Source organism: Lonchura striata, mitochondrion, assembly GCF_050655825.1.
Source record: "Lonchura striata mitochondrion, complete genome".
NCBI lineage: Eukaryota > Metazoa > Chordata > Aves > Passeriformes > Estrildidae > Lonchura > Lonchura striata.
In genome coordinates, this window is record NC_029475.1 from 1 (window position 1) to 16,813 (window position 16,813).

The 16,813-nt window shown below is 45.1% G+C and overlaps 13 protein-coding genes and 24 non-coding genes across 37 annotated transcripts, besides 1 other annotated feature; 28 read left to right on the plus strand and 9 right to left on the minus strand. All coding sequences in view use genetic code 2, as the record gives it.

Moving 5' to 3' along the window:
• On the plus strand, positions 1–70 carry AZ255_gt01. The gene has a single exon. It is a non-coding gene; the product is annotated as a tRNA-Phe (tRNA).
• AZ255_gr02 lies at positions 71–1,051 on the plus strand. The gene has a single exon. It is a non-coding gene; the product is annotated as a 12S ribosomal RNA (ribosomal RNA).
• On the plus strand, positions 1,046–1,115 carry AZ255_gt02. Its single transcript has one exon. It is a non-coding gene; the product is annotated as a tRNA-Val (tRNA).
• Positions 1,116–2,707, plus strand: AZ255_gr01. Its single transcript has one exon. It is a non-coding gene; the product is annotated as a 16S ribosomal RNA (ribosomal RNA).
• Positions 2,707–2,781, plus strand: AZ255_gt03. Its single transcript has one exon. It is a non-coding gene; the product is annotated as a tRNA-Leu (tRNA).
• Positions 2,782–2,793: 12 nt separating this feature from the next.
• On the plus strand, positions 2,794–3,768 carry ND1 (NADH dehydrogenase subunit 1). Its single transcript has one exon. The coding sequence runs from the start codon at positions 2,794–2,796 to the stop codon at positions 3,766–3,768; it is 975 nt and encodes a 324-aa protein (YP_009236079.1).
• A 5-nt stretch (positions 3,769–3,773) lies between these two features.
• Positions 3,774–3,846, plus strand: AZ255_gt04. Its single transcript has one exon. It is a non-coding gene; the product is annotated as a tRNA-Ile (tRNA).
• Positions 3,847–3,851: 5 nt separating this feature from the next.
• AZ255_gt05 lies at positions 3,852–3,922 on the minus strand. Its single transcript has one exon. It is a non-coding gene; the product is annotated as a tRNA-Gln (tRNA).
• On the plus strand, positions 3,922–3,990 carry AZ255_gt06. Its single transcript has one exon. It is a non-coding gene; the product is annotated as a tRNA-Met (tRNA).
• Positions 3,991–5,030, plus strand: ND2 (NADH dehydrogenase subunit 2). The gene has a single exon. A coding segment is annotated over exon 1 (1,040 nt).
• AZ255_gt07 lies at positions 5,031–5,100 on the plus strand. The gene has a single exon. It is a non-coding gene; the product is annotated as a tRNA-Trp (tRNA).
• A 1-nt stretch (position 5,101) lies between these two features.
• On the minus strand, positions 5,102–5,170 carry AZ255_gt08. The gene has a single exon. It is a non-coding gene; the product is annotated as a tRNA-Ala (tRNA).
• An 8-nt stretch (positions 5,171–5,178) lies between these two features.
• Positions 5,179–5,251, minus strand: AZ255_gt09. The gene has a single exon. It is a non-coding gene; the product is annotated as a tRNA-Asn (tRNA).
• A 1-nt stretch (position 5,252) lies between these two features.
• Positions 5,253–5,319, minus strand: AZ255_gt10. Its single transcript has one exon. It is a non-coding gene; the product is annotated as a tRNA-Cys (tRNA).
• AZ255_gt11 lies at positions 5,319–5,389 on the minus strand. The gene has a single exon. It is a non-coding gene; the product is annotated as a tRNA-Tyr (tRNA).
• A 1-nt stretch (position 5,390) lies between these two features.
• On the plus strand, positions 5,391–6,941 carry COX1 (cytochrome c oxidase subunit I). The gene has a single exon. The coding sequence runs from the start codon at positions 5,391–5,393 to the stop codon at positions 6,939–6,941; it is 1,551 nt and encodes a 516-aa protein (YP_009236081.1).
• AZ255_gt12 lies at positions 6,933–7,005 on the minus strand. The gene has a single exon. It is a non-coding gene; the product is annotated as a tRNA-Ser (tRNA).
• A 5-nt stretch (positions 7,006–7,010) lies between these two features.
• Positions 7,011–7,089, plus strand: AZ255_gt13. The gene has a single exon. It is a non-coding gene; the product is annotated as a tRNA-Asp (tRNA).
• On the plus strand, positions 7,090–7,773 carry COX2 (cytochrome c oxidase subunit II). The gene has a single exon. The coding sequence runs from the start codon at positions 7,090–7,092 to the stop codon at positions 7,771–7,773; it is 684 nt and encodes a 227-aa protein (YP_009236082.1).
• An 11-nt stretch (positions 7,774–7,784) lies between these two features.
• AZ255_gt14 lies at positions 7,785–7,853 on the plus strand. The gene has a single exon. It is a non-coding gene; the product is annotated as a tRNA-Lys (tRNA).
• A 1-nt stretch (position 7,854) lies between these two features.
• ATP8 (ATP synthase F0 subunit 8) lies at positions 7,855–8,022 on the plus strand. The gene has a single exon. The coding sequence runs from the start codon at positions 7,855–7,857 to the stop codon at positions 8,020–8,022; it is 168 nt and encodes a 55-aa protein (YP_009236083.1).
• On the plus strand, positions 8,013–8,696 carry ATP6 (ATP synthase F0 subunit 6). The gene has a single exon. It carries the CDS (start codon positions 8,013–8,015, stop codon positions 8,694–8,696), a length of 684 nt encoding a protein of 227 aa, YP_009236084.1.
• Positions 8,697–8,700: 4 nt separating this feature from the next.
• On the plus strand, positions 8,701–9,484 carry COX3 (cytochrome c oxidase subunit III). The gene has a single exon. A coding segment is annotated over exon 1 (784 nt).
• On the plus strand, positions 9,485–9,553 carry AZ255_gt15. The gene has a single exon. It is a non-coding gene; the product is annotated as a tRNA-Gly (tRNA).
• On the plus strand, positions 9,554–9,904 carry ND3 (NADH dehydrogenase subunit 3). The gene has a single exon. It carries the CDS (start codon positions 9,554–9,556, stop codon positions 9,902–9,904), a length of 351 nt encoding a protein of 116 aa, YP_009236086.1.
• Position 9,905: 1 nt separating this feature from the next.
• Positions 9,906–9,974, plus strand: AZ255_gt16. The gene has a single exon. It is a non-coding gene; the product is annotated as a tRNA-Arg (tRNA).
• A 1-nt stretch (position 9,975) lies between these two features.
• Positions 9,976–10,272, plus strand: ND4L (NADH dehydrogenase subunit 4L). Its single transcript has one exon. It carries the CDS (start codon positions 9,976–9,978, stop codon positions 10,270–10,272), a length of 297 nt encoding a protein of 98 aa, YP_009236087.1.
• Positions 10,266–11,643, plus strand: ND4 (NADH dehydrogenase subunit 4). The gene has a single exon. A coding segment is annotated over exon 1 (1,378 nt).
• AZ255_gt17 lies at positions 11,644–11,713 on the plus strand. The gene has a single exon. It is a non-coding gene; the product is annotated as a tRNA-His (tRNA).
• Positions 11,714–11,779, plus strand: AZ255_gt18. The gene has a single exon. It is a non-coding gene; the product is annotated as a tRNA-Ser (tRNA).
• Positions 11,779–11,849, plus strand: AZ255_gt19. The gene has a single exon. It is a non-coding gene; the product is annotated as a tRNA-Leu (tRNA).
• On the plus strand, positions 11,850–13,667 carry ND5 (NADH dehydrogenase subunit 5). Its single transcript has one exon. The coding sequence runs from the start codon at positions 11,850–11,852 to the stop codon at positions 13,665–13,667; it is 1,818 nt and encodes a 605-aa protein (YP_009236089.1).
• An 8-nt stretch (positions 13,668–13,675) lies between these two features.
• CYTB (cytochrome b) lies at positions 13,676–14,818 on the plus strand. Its single transcript has one exon. The coding sequence runs from the start codon at positions 13,676–13,678 to the stop codon at positions 14,816–14,818; it is 1,143 nt and encodes a 380-aa protein (YP_009236090.1).
• A 3-nt stretch (positions 14,819–14,821) lies between these two features.
• AZ255_gt20 lies at positions 14,822–14,890 on the plus strand. Its single transcript has one exon. It is a non-coding gene; the product is annotated as a tRNA-Thr (tRNA).
• Positions 14,891–14,898: 8 nt separating this feature from the next.
• On the minus strand, positions 14,899–14,969 carry AZ255_gt21. The gene has a single exon. It is a non-coding gene; the product is annotated as a tRNA-Pro (tRNA).
• A 6-nt stretch (positions 14,970–14,975) lies between these two features.
• On the minus strand, positions 14,976–15,494 carry ND6 (NADH dehydrogenase subunit 6). The gene has a single exon. It carries the CDS (start codon positions 15,492–15,494, stop codon positions 14,976–14,978), a length of 519 nt encoding a protein of 172 aa, YP_009236091.1.
• Position 15,495: 1 nt separating this feature from the next.
• AZ255_gt22 lies at positions 15,496–15,567 on the minus strand. Its single transcript has one exon. It is a non-coding gene; the product is annotated as a tRNA-Glu (tRNA).
• Positions 15,568–16,813: a D loop.

Consider the following 16,813-nt stretch of genomic DNA (forward strand, 5'->3'; position numbering starts at 1 on the left):
GTCTTTGTAGCTTACAAAAAGCATGACACTGAAGATGTCAAGACGGTCGTTGCACACACACCCAAAGACAAAAGACTTAGTCCTAACCTTACTGTTAGTTTTTGCTAGGTATATACATGCAAGTATCCGCGCCCCAGTGTAGATGCCCTGGACACCCACTAAGGGTAGATAGGAGCGGGCATCAGGCTCACACCCCCCCGTAGCCCAAGACGCCTTGCAATTGCCACACCCCCACGGGTATTCAGCAGTAGTTAATATTAAGCAATGAGTGTAAACTTGACTTAGCCATAGCAAATCTAGGGTTGGTAAATCCTGTGCCAGCCACCGCGGTCATACAGGAGACCCAAATTAACTTTATAACGGCGTAAAGAGTGGTCACATGTTATCCAAGTAGCTAAGATTAAAAGGCAACTGAGCCGTCACAAGCCCAAGATGCTAGTAAGGCCTCCACGTCAAAGAAGATCTTAGAACAACGATTAATTGAACTCCACGAAAGCCAGGGCCCAAACTGGGATTAGATACCCCACTATGCCTGGCCCTAAATCTTGATGCTTCAACCCTACTTAAGCATCCGCCCGAGAACTACGAGCACTAACGCTTAAAACTCTAAGGACTTGGCGGTGCCCCAAACCCACCTAGAGGAGCCTGTTCTGTAATCGATGATCCACGTTATACCTGACCATTCCTTGCCATAATTCAGCCTACATACCGCCGTCGCCAGCCCACCTCCCCTGAAAGCCCAACAGTGGACGCAACAGCCCTAACCACGCTAACAAGACAGGTCAAGGTATAGCCCATGGAATGGAAGCAATGGGCTACATTTTCTAGACTAGAACACAACGGCAAAGGGACTTGAAACTGTCCCTGGAAGGCGGATTTAGCAGTAAAGTGGGACAATCGAGCCCTCTTTAAGCCGGCCCTGGGGCACGTACACACCGCCCGTCACCCTCCTCGCAGGCGCCCCCCCCCCCCCCAAATTTAAAAACTTTTTTCCCCAAAAAAGGGGGGAACAAGGTAAGTGTACCGGAAGGTGTACTTAGAATACCAAGACGTAGCTTAAACGAAAGCATTCAGCTTACACCTGAAAAATATCTGCTAACACCAGATCGTCTTGATGCCAAACTCTAGCCCAATCAACATGACCTGGAATAACAAAGCTACTACTCACACTAAACCAAAGCATTTACTAGTCCTAGTATAGGCGATAGAAAAGACACCATTGGAGCGATAGAGACTACGTACCGTAAGGGAAAGATGAAATAACAATGAAAACTAAGCTAAAAACAGCAAAGATCAACCCTTGTACCTTTTGCATCATGGTCTAGCAAGAAAAACCAAGCAAAACGAATTTAAGTTTGCCACCCCGAAACCCAAGCGAGCTACTTACGAGCAGCTGTTAGAGCGAACCCGTCTCTGTGGCAAAAGAGTGGGATGACTTGTTAGTAGAGGTGAAAAGCCAACCGAGCTGGGTGATAGCTGGTTGCCTGTGAAATGAATCTAAGTTCACTCTTAATTCTTCTCCAAGGAACCAAAGAACCCTAATGAAGCGAATTAAGGGATATTTAAAGGAGGTACAGCTCCTTTAAAAAAGAATACAATCTCTACGAGCGGATAAATAACAACATACGAACTTACTGTGGGCCCTTAAGCAGCCATCAACGAAGAGTGCGTTAAAGCTCCGTATTCAAAAATATAAAAACCCTATGACTCCCTCCCCATTAACAGGCTAACCTATATGTAAATAGGAGAATTAATGCTAGAATGAGTAACCAGGGTCCTCCCTCTACGACGCAAGCTTACATCTATACATTATTAACAAATTACCAATATACGACAAATCAAACAAGCAGAGTATTAAGCATCTTGTTAACCCGACAGAGGAGCGTCCATTAAGAAAGATTAAAACCTGTAAAAGGAACTAGGCAAATTCGTCAAGGCCCGACTGTTTACCAAAAACATAGCCTTCAGCAAACCAACAAACAAGTATTGAAGGTGATGCCTGCCCGGTGACTCACGTTTAACGGCCGCGGTATCCTAACCGTGCAAAGGTAGCGCAATCAATTGTCCCATAAATCGAGACTTGTATGAATGGCTAAACGAGGTCTTAACTGTCTCTTACAGGCAATCGGTGAATTGATCTCCCTGTACAAAAGCAGGGATAAACCCATAAGACGAGAAGACCCTGTGGAACTTCAAAACCAACGGCCACCTTATATCACATACACACCCACCGGGTTCACTGACACATAAGAGATTGGCACGTGTTTTTCGGTTGGGGCGACCTTGGAGTAAAACAAAGCCTCCAAAAATTGGACCACAACTCTAGACCAAGAGCAACCCCTCAACGTGCTAACAGCACCCAGACCCAATACAATTGATCAATGGACCAAGCTACCCCAGGGATAACAGCGCAATCTCCCCCGAGAGTCCATATCGACAGGGAGGTTTACGACCTCGATGTTGGATCAGGACATCCTAGTGGTGCAGCAGCTACTAAGGGTTCGTTTGTTCAACGATTAACAGTCCTACGTGATCTGAGTTCAGACCGGAGCAATCCAGGTCGGTTTCCATCTATGATGAACTCTTCCCAGTACGAAAGGACAGGAAAAGTGAGGCCAATACCACAAGCAAGCCTCCGCCTTAAGTGATGAAAGCAACTAAATCACGAAAAGCTATCACTTCCCCCCCCGTCCAAGAAAAGGACCAGCTAGCGTGGCAGAGATCGGAAAATGCAAAAGGCTTAAGTCCTTTAACTCAGAGGTTCAAATCCTCTCCCTAGCTTTAAACCCCTCCATGAACAACTACCCCCTTCTAATTAACCTCATCATAACCTTATCCTACGCCCTCCCAATTCTAATTGCAGTAGCCTTCCTAACATTAGTAGAACGCAAAATCCTAAGCTATATGCAAAGCCGAAAAGGCCCAAACATCGTCGGCCCCTATGGACTTTTACAACCCCTGGCAGATGGTATTAAACTATTCATTAAAGAACCCATCCGACCATCAACATCTTCCCCAATCCTATTTATCACAACACCCATACTAGCCCTTCTCCTAGCTGTCTCAATCTGAATACCACTCCCCCTACCATTCTCCCTAGCCGACCTAAACCTAGGCGTACTATTTCTATTAGCCATGTCAAGCCTAGCAGTCTACTCCATCTTATGATCAGGATGAGCCTCAAACTCAAAATACGCCCTAATCGGGGCATTACGAGCAGTAGCTCAAACAATCTCCTATGAAGTCACCCTAGCAATTATCCTACTATCCGTTATCCTCCTTAGCGGAAACTACACCTTAAGCACCCTAGCAATTACCCAAGAACCCCTCTACCTCATTTTCCCATGTTGACCCCTAGCCATAATATGATACGTATCTACACTAGCCGAAACGAACCGAGCTCCATTCGACCTAACAGAGGGAGAATCCGAACTAGTCTCCGGTTTCAACGTAGAGTACGCAGCAGGTCCATTCGCCCTATTCTTCCTAGCTGAATACGCCAACATTATACTAATAAACGCACTAACCACTATCCTATTCTTCAACCCAAGCTTTCTTAACCCACAACAAGAGCTATTCCCAGTAATCCTGGCAACAAAAGTACTTCTTCTATCAGCAGGATTCCTATGATCCGCGCCTCATACCCACGATTCGATATGACCAACTAATACACTACTATGAAAAACTTTCTCCCACTTACACTCGCCCTATGTCTGTGACACATCAGCATACCAATCTTGCTATGCGGGCCTGCCCCCATACCTAAGATCGCCGGAAATGTGCCTGAATACTTAAGGGTCACTATGATAAAGTGAACATAGAGGTACACCAGTCCTCTCATTTCCTAATATTTAGAAAAGTAGGAATCGAACCTACACTAGAGAAATCAAAACCCTCCATACTTCCTTTATATTACTTTCTAGTAGGGTCAGCTAAATAAGCTATCGGGCCCATACCCCGAAAATGATGGTTCAACCCCTTCCCCTGCTAATGAACCCCCAAGCAAAACTAGTCTTCATCGCCAGTCTCCTGCTAGGCTCCACCATCACAATTTCAAGCAACCATTGAATTATAGCCTGAACCGGACTAGAAATCAACACACTTGCCATCCTACCACTAATCTCAAAATCCCACCACCCTCGAGCAATCGAAGCCGCTACCAAATACTTCCTCACCCAGGCAGCTGCTTCAGCCCTAGTACTATTCTCCAGCATAACCAACGCATGGCATACTGGACAATGAGACATTACCCAACTAACCCACCCAATATCCTGCTTAATCCTCACCTCTGCAATTGCAATAAAACTAGGTCTAGTACCTTTCCATTTCTGATTTCCAGAAGTATTACAAGGATCCCCCCTCACCACAGGACTAATCCTATCCACAGCCATAAAACTACCACCCTTAACACTACTCTTTATAACCTCACATTCCCTAAATCCTACCCTCCTAGTCATCCTGGCCATTCTCTCAACAGCCCTAGGAGGGTGAATAGGACTAAACCAAACACAAACCCGAAAAATCTTAGCCTTCTCATCCATCTCTCACTTAGGATGGATGGCCATCATCATTACATACAACCCCAAACTTACCCTACTAAACTTCTATCTATATGCACTAATAACCGCAACCGTATTCATAACCCTAAACTCAATAAAAGTCCTAAAACTATCAACCCTAATAACTGCATGAACAAAAGCCCCATCACTAAGCGCAATCCTACTATTAACCCTATTATCCCTTGCAGGACTACCTCCAATAACAGGATTCCTACCAAAATGACTTATCATCCAAGAACTAACCAAACAAGACATAGCCCCAACAGCCACAATCATCTCCCTACTATCACTACTAGGACTATTCTTCTACCTACGACTTGCATACTGCGCTACCATCACACTCCCCCCACATACCACTAACCATATTAAACAATGACACATTAACAAACCAACAAACCCCCTAATCGCTATCTTAGCCTCATTATCTATTACCTTACTCCCAATCGCCCCAATAATCCTCACCATTATTTAAGAAACTTAGGATCACTTAAACCGAAGGCCTTCAAAGCCTTAAACAAGAGTTAAACCCTCTTAGTTTCTGCTAAAGTCCGCAGGACATTACCCTGCATCTCCCAAACGCAACTCGGACACTTTAATTAAGCTAGGACCTTACCTACCACTAGACAGATGGGCTTCGATCCCATAACACTATAGTTAACAGCTATATGCCCAAACCAACAGGCTTCTGTCTACAGGCCCCGGCGCACTTCTAATGCACATCAATGAGCTTGCAACTCACTATGAACTTCACTACAGGACCGATAAGAAGAGGAATCAAACCTCTGTGAAAAGGACTACAGCCTAACGCTTATACACTCAGCCATCTTACCTGTGACATTCATTAACCGATGATTATTTTCAACCAACCACAAAGATATCGGGACCCTATACCTAATTTTCGGCGCCTGAGCCGGAATAGTAGGTACCGCCCTAAGCCTCCTCATTCGAGCAGAACTAGGCCAACCCGGAGCCTTACTAGGAGACGACCAAGTATATAACGTTGTCGTCACAGCCCATGCTTTCGTAATAATTTTCTTCATAGTTATACCCATCATAATTGGAGGATTCGGAAACTGACTAGTCCCCTTAATAATCGGAGCCCCAGACATAGCATTCCCACGAATAAACAATATAAGCTTCTGACTTCTCCCCCCCTCGTTCCTCCTGCTACTAGCATCCTCAACAGTCGAGGCAGGAGTCGGAACAGGCTGAACAGTATACCCACCACTAGCCGGAAATCTAGCCCATGCCGGAGCCTCAGTAGACCTAGCCATTTTCTCACTTCACTTAGCAGGTATTTCCTCCATCCTAGGAGCAATCAACTTCATCACAACAGCAATCAATATAAAACCACCCGCCCTATCACAATACCAGACCCCCCTATTCGTATGATCTGTCTTAATTACTGCAGTCCTACTTCTCCTATCCCTCCCTGTCCTTGCCGCAGGAATCACAATACTTCTCACAGACCGCAACCTAAATACAACATTCTTCGACCCTGCAGGAGGAGGAGACCCAGTACTATACCAACATCTCTTCTGATTCTTCGGCCACCCAGAAGTTTACATCCTAATCTTACCAGGATTCGGCATCATCTCCCACGTCGTAACCTACTACGCAGGTAAAAAAGAACCATTCGGCTACATGGGGATAGTATGAGCCATACTATCAATCGGATTCCTAGGATTCATCGTCTGAGCCCACCATATATTTACAGTAGGAATAGACGTAGACACCCGAGCATACTTCACATCTGCAACCATAATTATCGCCATCCCAACCGGCATCAAAGTGTTTAGCTGACTAGCAACACTCCACGGAGGAACAATCAAATGAGACCCACCAATACTATGAGCTCTAGGATTTATTTTCCTATTTACCATTGGAGGGCTAACCGGGATTGTCCTAGCAAACTCCTCACTAGACATTGCTCTACACGACACCTACTACGTAGTAGCCCACTTCCACTATGTCCTATCAATAGGAGCAGTATTTGCTATCCTGGCAGGATTCACTCACTGATTCCCCCTATTCACAGGATATACACTTCACTCAACATGAGCCAAAGTGCACTTTGGAGTAATATTCGTAGGAGTAAACCTAACCTTCTTCCCCCAACACTTCCTAGGCCTAGCCGGCATACCACGACGATACTCAGACTACCCAGATGCCTACACAATATGAAATACTATCTCATCAGTAGGCTCACTTATCTCCCTAACAGCTGTAATTATACTAGTATTTATCATCTGAGAAGCCTTCGCATCTAAACGTAAAGTACTACAACCAGAACTAACAAGCACCAACATCGAATGAATCCACGGATGCCCACCACCCTTCCACACATTCGAAGAACCAGCCTTCGTCCAGGTTCAAGAAAGGAAGGAATCGAACCCCCATATGTTGGTTTCAAGCCAACCGCATAAACCACTTATGCTTCTTTCTCATAAAGAGATACTAGTAAAACAATTACATAGTCTTGTCAAGACTAAATTACAGGTGAAACCCCAGTGTATCTCCACACCCAACCATGGCAAACCACTCACAACTTAACTTCCAAGATGCCTCATCCCCTATCATAGAAGAACTCATAGGATTTCACGACCACGCACTAATAGTCGCCCTAGCAATCTGCAGCTTAGTCCTCTACCTACTAACCCTTATACTTACAGAAAAACTAACCTCCAACACAGTCAACGCCCAAGCAATCGAACTAGTCTGAACAATCCTTCCAGCCATAGTCCTAATCATACTAGCCCTGCCATCCCTACGAATCCTATATATAATAGACGAAATCAACGAACCAGACCTAACACTAAAAGCCATCGGCCACCAATGATACTGATCCTACGAATATACCGACTTCAAAGACCTAATATTCGACTCCTACATAATCCCAACAACAGACCTACCCCTAGGCCACTTCCGCCTACTAGAAGTCGACCATCGAGTAGTAATCCCCACAAGCTCCACCATCCGAGTAATTGTCACCGCTGACGACGTACTCCACTCATGAGCCGTACCAAGCCTAGGAGTAAAAACCGATGCAATCCCAGGACGCCTAAACCAAACCTCCCTGTTCGCATCCCGGCCAGGAGTCTTCTACGGACAATGCTCAGAAATTTGCGGAGCCAACCACAGTTTCATACCAATCGTAGTAGAATCCGCCCCACTCGCCAACTTCGAAAACTGATCATCCTCAATCTCATCCTAAACACCACCAACCATTAAGAAGCTATGAATCAGCATTAGCCTTTTAAGCTAAAGAAAGAGGGCTACATCCCTCCTTAATGGTATGCCTCAACTAAACCCAAACCCCTGGCTTTTTATCATGATCATTTCATGGTTAACCTTTTCCATGATTATCCAACCCAAAGTCCTAACATTCGTATCAACTAACCCTCCATCTAGCAAAACCCATACTACACCAAGTACCACCCCCTGAACCTGACCATGAACCTAAGCTTCTTCGACCAATTCTCTAGCCCATCCCTCCTGGGAATCCCACTAATCCTCATCTCAATAACATTCCCAGCCCTACTCCTACCCTCCATAGACAACCGATGAATCACCAACCGACTATCAACCCTCCAACTATGATTCATCAACCTTGTCACAAAACAACTTATATCCCCGCTATATAAAAAAGGGCATAAATGAGCTCTTATCCAAACATCCCTTATATTCTTCCTTCTCCTCATTAACCTACTTGGACTACTACCATATACATTCACTCCAACCACCCAACTATCAATTAACCTCGCACTTGCCTTCCCCCTATGACTTGCCACACTCCTGACAGGGCTACGAAATCAACCCTCTGCTTCCCTATGACACCTACTGCCAGAAGGGACCCCAACACCACGAATCCCAGCCCTCATCCTTATCGAAACAACAAGCCTACTTATCCGACCACAAGCCCTACGAGTACGACTATCAGCAAACCTTACAGCAGGACACCTACTTATTCAACTCATCTCAACTGCCACAATACCATTATCTACAACAATACCAGCAGTCTCCCTACTATCCCTGCTACTACTATTTCTTCTTACAATCCTACAAGAAGCAGAAGCAATTATCCAAGCCTACGTCTTTGTACTTCTACTTAGCCTCTACCTTCAAGAAAATATCTAAACCAATGGCCCACCAAGCACATTCCTACCACATAGTCGACCCCAGCCCATGACCTATCCTAGGAGCAGCCGCCGCTCTACTAACCACCTCAGGACTAACAATATGATTCCACTATAACTCACCTCAACTTCTAATTATAGGCCTACTCTCCACCATACTAGTTATATTCCAATGATGACGAGACATCGTACGAGAAAGCACATTCCAAGGCCACCACACCCCTACTGTCCAAAAAGGCCTACGATATGGAATAGCCCTCTTCATCACATCAGAAGCCTTCTTTTTCCTAGGATTCTTCTGAGCCTTCTTCCACTCAAGCTTAGCCCCCACTCCCGAACTAGGAGGACAATGACCACCCGTAGGAATCAAACCATTAAACCCCATAGACGTACCACTCCTAAACACCGCTATTCTTCTAGCCTCAGGGGTCACCGTAACATGAGCCCACCATAGCATCACAGAGGCCAACCGAAAACAAGCAATCCACGCCCTAACCCTAACAGTCCTCCTAGGATTCTATTTCACCGCCCTCCAAGCCATAGAATACTACGAAGCCCCCTTTTCCATCGCCGACGGAGTATACGGCTCAACCTTCTTTGTAGCTACCGGATTCCACGGCCTTCACGTAATCATCGGATCCACATTCCTCCTCGTATGCCTAGCGCGCCTAATCAAATACCACTTCACACCAAACCATCATTTTGGCTTCGAAGCAGCAGCATGATACTGACACTTCGTAGACGTCGTCTGATTATTCCTATATATCTCTATCTACTGATGAGGATCTTACTCTTCTAGTATATTAATTACAATCGACTTCCAATCCTTAAAATCTGGTTTAAACCCAGAGAAGAGTAATAAACATAATCATATTCATATTCATCCTATCCACATCCCTAAGCATTATCCTAACCACCCTAAACTTCTGATTAGCCCAAATTAACCCAGACTCAGAAAAACTATCCCCATACGAATGCGGATTCGACCCCCTAGGATCCGCCCGCTTACCATTCTCAATCCGCTTCTTCCTAGTAGCCATCCTATTCCTACTATTCGACCTAGAAATCGCCCTACTACTACCCCTACCATGAGCAATCCAACTTCAATCCCCCACCACCACCCTAATATGAGCCTCCACACTAATTCTCTTACTAACACTAGGACTCGTATACGAATGAACCCAAGGAGGACTAGAATGAGCGGAATAACAGAAAGTTAGTCTAACCAAGACAGTTGATTTCGACTCAACAGATTATAGCTTAAACCTATAACTTTCTTCATGTCCTACCTCCACCTAAGTTTCTACTCAGCCTTCACCTTAAGCAGCCTAGGCATAGCCTTCCACCGCACCCACCTAATCTCCGCCCTCCTATGTTTAGAATGCATGATATTATCCATATATATAGCCCTAGCCATGTGACCAATCCAAATACAATCAACATCCTCCACCCTCCTTCCAATCATCATACTAACATTTTCCGCCTGCGAGGCGGGTACAGGATTAGCCCTACTAGTAGCCTCTACTCGAACCCACGGCTCCGACCACCTACACAACTTTAACCTACTACAATGCTAAAAATCATTATCCCAACTACAATACTACTCCCCCTAACACTCCTATCCCCTCCCAAACATATATGAACTAACATCACCCTACACAGCTTCCTAATCGCCAGCATCAGCCTCCAATGACTAACCCCCACATACTACCCAAACAAAGGCCTGACCCCCTGAACCTCCATTGACCAAATCTCCTCCCCATTACTAGTTCTATCGTGCTGACTACTTCCACTCATATTCATAGCAAGCCAAAATCACCTAGAACAAGAACCTACCACCCGCAAACGAATCTTCACCTCAACAATCATCCTAGCCCAAACATCAATCCTATTAGCCTTCTCAGCCTCAGAATTAATACTATTCTACATCGCATTCGAAGCAACCCTGATCCCCACCCTAATCCTCATCACACGATGAGGAAGCCAACCAGAACGCCTAAATGCCGGCATCTACCTCCTATTCTACACCCTCGCCAGCTCACTCCCCCTGCTAATTGCAATCCTTCACCTACAAAACCAAATCGGCACATTATACCTTCCAATACTTAAACTCTCACACCCCACATTAAACAACTCATGATCAGGCCTAATCGCAAGCCTAGCCCTCCTACTGGCCTTCATAGTGAAAGCCCCCTTATACGGCCTACACCTCTGACTACCAAAAGCCCATGTAGAAGCCCCAATCGCCGGATCAATACTACTAGCCGCCCTGCTCCTAAAACTAGGAGGGTACGGCATTATACGAATTACCATCCTAGTAAATCCCCCATCAAACAACTTACACTATCCCTTCATCACCTTAGCATTATGAGGAGCACTAATAACCAGCGCTATCTGCTTACGACAAATCGACTTAAAATCACTCATCGCCTACTCATCAGTAAGCCATATAGGACTCGTCGTAGCCGCAACAATAATTCAAACCCAATGAGCATTCTCAGGAGCAATAATCCTAATAATCTCACATGGACTAACCTCCTCAATACTATTCTGCTTAGCCAACACCAACTACGAACGAACCCACAGCCGAATCCTATTACTCACACGTGGACTACAACCCCTATTACCACTCATGGCCACCTGATGACTTCTAGCTAACCTAACCAACATAGCCCTACCCCCAACAACAAACCTAATAGCAGAACTAACCATCGTAATCGCACTATTCAACTGATCCTCCCTCACAATCATCCTCACAGGAACCGCAATCCTACTCACCGCCTCATACACCCTCTACATACTCATGATAACCCAACGAGGAACACTACCATCTCACATCACATCAATCCAAAACTCCTCCACACGAGAACATCTACTCATAGCCCTACACATAATCCCCATAATACTACTCATCCTAAAACCCGAACTCATCTCCGGAGTACCCATATGCAAGTATAGTTTTAACCAAAACGTTAGACTGTGACTCTAAAAACAGAAGTTAAATCCTTCTTACCTGCCGAGGGGAGGTTAAACCAACAAGAGCTGCTAACTCTCGCATCTGAGTATAAAACCTCAGTCCCCTTACTCTCAAAGGATAGAAGTAATCCAATGGTCTTAGGAACCATCCACCTTGGTGCAAATCCAAGTGAGAGTAATGGACCTACCACTAGTCCTAAACACACTAATACTCCTAACCCTAGCCACCCTATCTACTCCCATCATCCTCCCCATACTATCAGACAACCTCAAAAACTCCCCTACCATCATCACAAACACAGTCAAAACATCCTTCCTAATCAGCCTAATCCCAATAATGATATTCATCCACTCAGGAACAGAAAGCCTAATCTCCCTATGAGAATGAAAATTCATCATAAACTTCAAAATCCCTATCAGCCTAAAAATAGACTTCTACTCCCTTACATTCTTCCCAATCGCCCTATTCGTATCATGATCTATCCTACAATTCGCAACATGATACATGGCCTCAGACCCATACATCACAAAATTCTTCACCTACCTCTTATTTTTCCTAATCGCAATACTCATCTTAATTATCGCAAACAACCTATTCGTCCTATTCATCGGATGAGAAGGAGTCGGAATCATATCCTTCCTGCTAATCAGCTGATGGCATGGCCGAGCAGAAGCCAACACTGCCGCCCTCCAAGCCGTACTCTACAACCGAGTAGGAGACATCGGACTCATTCTATGCATAGCATGACTAGCCTCAACCATAAACACCTGAGAAATCCAACAACTATCCTCTCCATCACAAACCCCCACCCTCCCCCTACTAGGACTTATCCTAGCCGCAACAGGTAAATCAGCCCAATTCGGCCTCCACCCATGACTGCCAGCAGCCATAGAAGGACCCACCCCAGTATCCGCCCTACTGCACTCCAGCACAATAGTAGTAGCCGGAATTTTCCTACTAATCCGAACTCACCCCTTATTCAACCACAACCAAACTGCCCTGACTCTATGCCTATGCCTTGGAGCCCTATCTACCCTATTTGCAGCCACATGCGCCCTCACCCAAAATGACATCAAAAAAATCATCGCCTTCTCAACCTCAAGCCAACTAGGCCTAATAATAGTCACCATCGGACTAAATCTACCCGAACTAGCCTTCCTCCACATCTCAACCCACGCCTTCTTCAAAGCAATACTATTCCTATGCTCCGGATCCATCATCCATAGCCTAAACGGCGAACAAGACATCCGAAAAATAGGAGGCCTACAAAAAATACTACCCACAACCACCTCCTGCTTAACTATCGGCAACCTCGCCCTGATAGGAACACCATTCCTAGCAGGATTCTACTCAAAAGACCAAATCATCGAAAGCTTAAGCACATCCTACCTAAACACTTGAGCTTTAGTGCTTACCCTACTAGCAACATCTTTCACCGCAGTATACACAATCCGTATAATCGTACTAGTACAGACAGGCTTCGTTCGAATCGCTCCCCTCACCCCAATCAATGAAAACAACCCCGCAGTGACTTCCCCTCTAACTCGACTAGCTCTAGGAAGTATTACGGCAGGATTTCTCATCACCTCATTTATCATCCCCACAAAAACCCCACCCATAACAATACCACTATCCATCAAAATCACAGCCCTAATGGTCACAGCCCTAGGAATTGCCCTAGCCCTAGAAATTTCAAAAATAACCCAAACCCTAATCCTAACAAAACAAACTACCTTCTCAAACTTCTCCACCTCCCTAGGATTCTTCAACCCCCTAATTCACCGCTTCAGCATAACAAACTCCCTAAAAGGAGGCCAAAACATCGCCTCACACCTGATCGACCTATCCTGATTTAAAATATTCGGCCCAGAAGGACTAGCCAACCTGCAAGTCCTAGCAACCAAAACCGCCACCACCCTACACTCAGGACAAATAAAAGCCTACCTAGGAACATTCGCCTTATCCATCCTAATCATCCTCACATCCATACACAGAACCAACTAATGGCCCCAAACCTACGAAAAAACCACGAACTACTAAAAATCATCAACGACGCCCTAATTGACCTCCCCACACCCTCAAACATCTCAACATGATGAAACTTCGGGTCACTCCTGGGCATTTGTCTAATTACCCAAATTGTAACAGGCCTGCTGCTAGCAACACACTACACAGCAGACACCTCCCTAGCTTTCGCCTCAGTAGCCCACATATGCCGAGATGTACAATTTGGCTGACTAATCCGAAACCTCCACGCAAACGGCGCCTCCTTCTTCTTCATCTGCATCTACCTTCACATCGGCCGAGGAATCTACTACGGCTCATATCTAAACAAAGAGACCTGAAACATCGGAGTCATTCTCCTCCTAACCCTCATAGCAACTGCCTTCGTAGGATATGTACTACCCTGAGGACAAATATCCTTCTGAGGAGCCACAGTAATCACAAACCTACTCTCAGCCATCCCCTACATCGGCCAAACATTAGTAGAATGAGCCTGAGGAGGATTCTCAGTAGACAACCCCACACTAACACAATTCTTTGCTCTCTCCTTCCTACTCCCATTCGTCATTGCAGGCCTCACACTAGTTCACCTCACCTTCCTGCACGAAACAGGCTCAAACAACCCATTAGGTATCCCATCAGACTGTGATAAAATCCCCTTCCACTCCTACTACACCACAAAAGATATCCTAGGCTTCGCACTAATATTCTTCCTCCTAGCTTCACTAGCCCTATTCTCCCCCAACCTACTAGGAGACCCAGAAAACTTCACACCTGCCAATCCCCTAGTAACACCCCCCCACATCAAACCTGAATGATACTTCCTATTCGCCTACGCCATTCTACGATCCATCCCCAACAAACTAGGAGGAGTCCTAGCCCTAATAGCTTCAATCCTAGTTCTATTCCTACTTCCCCTACTCCACACATCCAAACTACGATCAATAACATTCCGACCACTCTCCCAAATCCTATTCTGAACCCTAGTCGCCAACGTCCTAGTTCTCACATGAGTAGGCAGCCAACCAGTAGAACACCCATTCATTATCATCGGCCAACTAGCCTCACTCTCATACTTCACAATTATCCTAATTTTATTCCCCCTCACAGCCATCCTAGAGAATAAAATACTGAAACTATAACATACTCTAATAGTTTATAAAAACATTGGTCTTGTAAACCAAAGATTGAAGACTACGCCCCTTCTTAGAGTTTATTTATTTCAGAAAGAAAGGATTTAAACCCTCATCACCAACTCCCAAAGCTGGCATTTTCATACTAAACTACTTTCTGAAAACCCTAAACAGCCCGAATAGCCCCCCGAGACAACCCCCGCACAAGCTCCAACACCACAAATAAAGTCAACAACAGCCCTCACCCACCAATTAAAAGTAACCCAACCCCATACGAATAAAAAACAGCTACCCCACTAAAATCCAACCGAACCGACAACAATTCCTCACTACCCAACACTCCCTCACCCATAACCATCCCTAACACACCCCCAACAACAAGCCCAACCATAACAACTAAACCCATCCCAAAACCATATCCAACAACCCCCCAATCTACCCATGACTCAGGATAAGGATCCGCCGCCAATGAAACCGAATAAACAAATACCACCAACATTCCCCCCAAATAAACCATCACCAATACCAGAGATACAAACGAAACCCCCAAACTCACCAACCAACCACACCCAGCAACAGCAGCCACAACCAATCCTATAACCCCATAATAAGGAGACGGATTAGATGCTACTCCCAACCCCCCTAAAACAAAACACAACCCTAAAAATAAAACAAATTCTATCATATATTCCTACTCAGTCTTTCTCTAAGATCTGCGGCCTGAAAAGCCGCCGTTATAAATATTTAACTACAGGAACCCCTCATTGTAAAGGACCCCCCCCTTCCCCCCCCACATTTTTCCTCCTGAATTTTAAGGTATGTACAAAATGGATCGCATTCTTTGCCCCATCAAAAAGTCACTGAAATGGAGGAAAGCCAACGTCATACGCTATGGCACTCCACCAAAAGCCCAAACATTATCTCCAAATAAATGAAGTTCCAACATTTACCCTCCCAGGCACATTTTTGCTTCAGGTACCATACAGCCCAAGTTATCCTACCCAAGGCCGAGGCCGCAAGCGTTACCCAAAAACCAGGGACTTCTCCACCGTGCTCAACTCCCAACCTAGAAAACGCCTAATGTCACAGTACTCCTTTGCATTCTCAAAGTCTACTGAATTCGCCCACCTCCTAGGGACAATGCCCGTCCAACAGCTTTCAAGTACTCCCAAGCCAGAGGACCTGGTTATCTATTAATCGTGTTTCTCACGAGAACCGAGCTACTCAACGTCGTCCGTGTTATAGGTTATTGTTTTCAGGCGCATACTTTCCCCCTAACCGCCGAACTTTACTCGCTCTTTCGTGCCACTGGTTGTAATTTCAGGGCCATAACTTGCTTAAAGCCTTCTCCCTTGCTCTTCACAGATACAAGTGGTCGGTTGGATCCCTCCTCCCTAGTTTCATTATGTCGGCATACCGACCTTCTACACTTTGTTTCTTTTTAGCGTATCTTCATTAAACCCTTCAAGTGCGTAGCAGGTGATATCTTCCTCTTGACATGTCCATCACATGACCGCCGAACATATGAATCCCCTAACACCCAGAATGTCATGGTTTGACGGATAACCTGTCGCAAATTGACACTGATGCACTTTGACCCCATTCATGGAGGGCGCGCTATTTACCTCTCAAGTAGCAAATAAGTTAATGCTCTCCGGACATGCTTATTATTTTACTCCTTTCTAGGAACTTGTATTCAAAACCCTATTTTACGCATCCATTTCTTTTTATATTGACATTTTCAATCACTTTCATTAAACAATTAACCGCATCATCCCTACATTGTCCAAATTATTTAACACACATAATATTCAATTAACATTCCTCTATATTTTCATTATAATACAAACCAAACAAATCATCATCATCACTCCATCATTAACCAACTAACAACAACAAAACCACACCCCAATCATCCCTACAACATCCCACCTTACCTCCACAAAAATCAAACAAAAACAAACATCACAACCACAACCAATCAACACATCACACAAGCCCCAC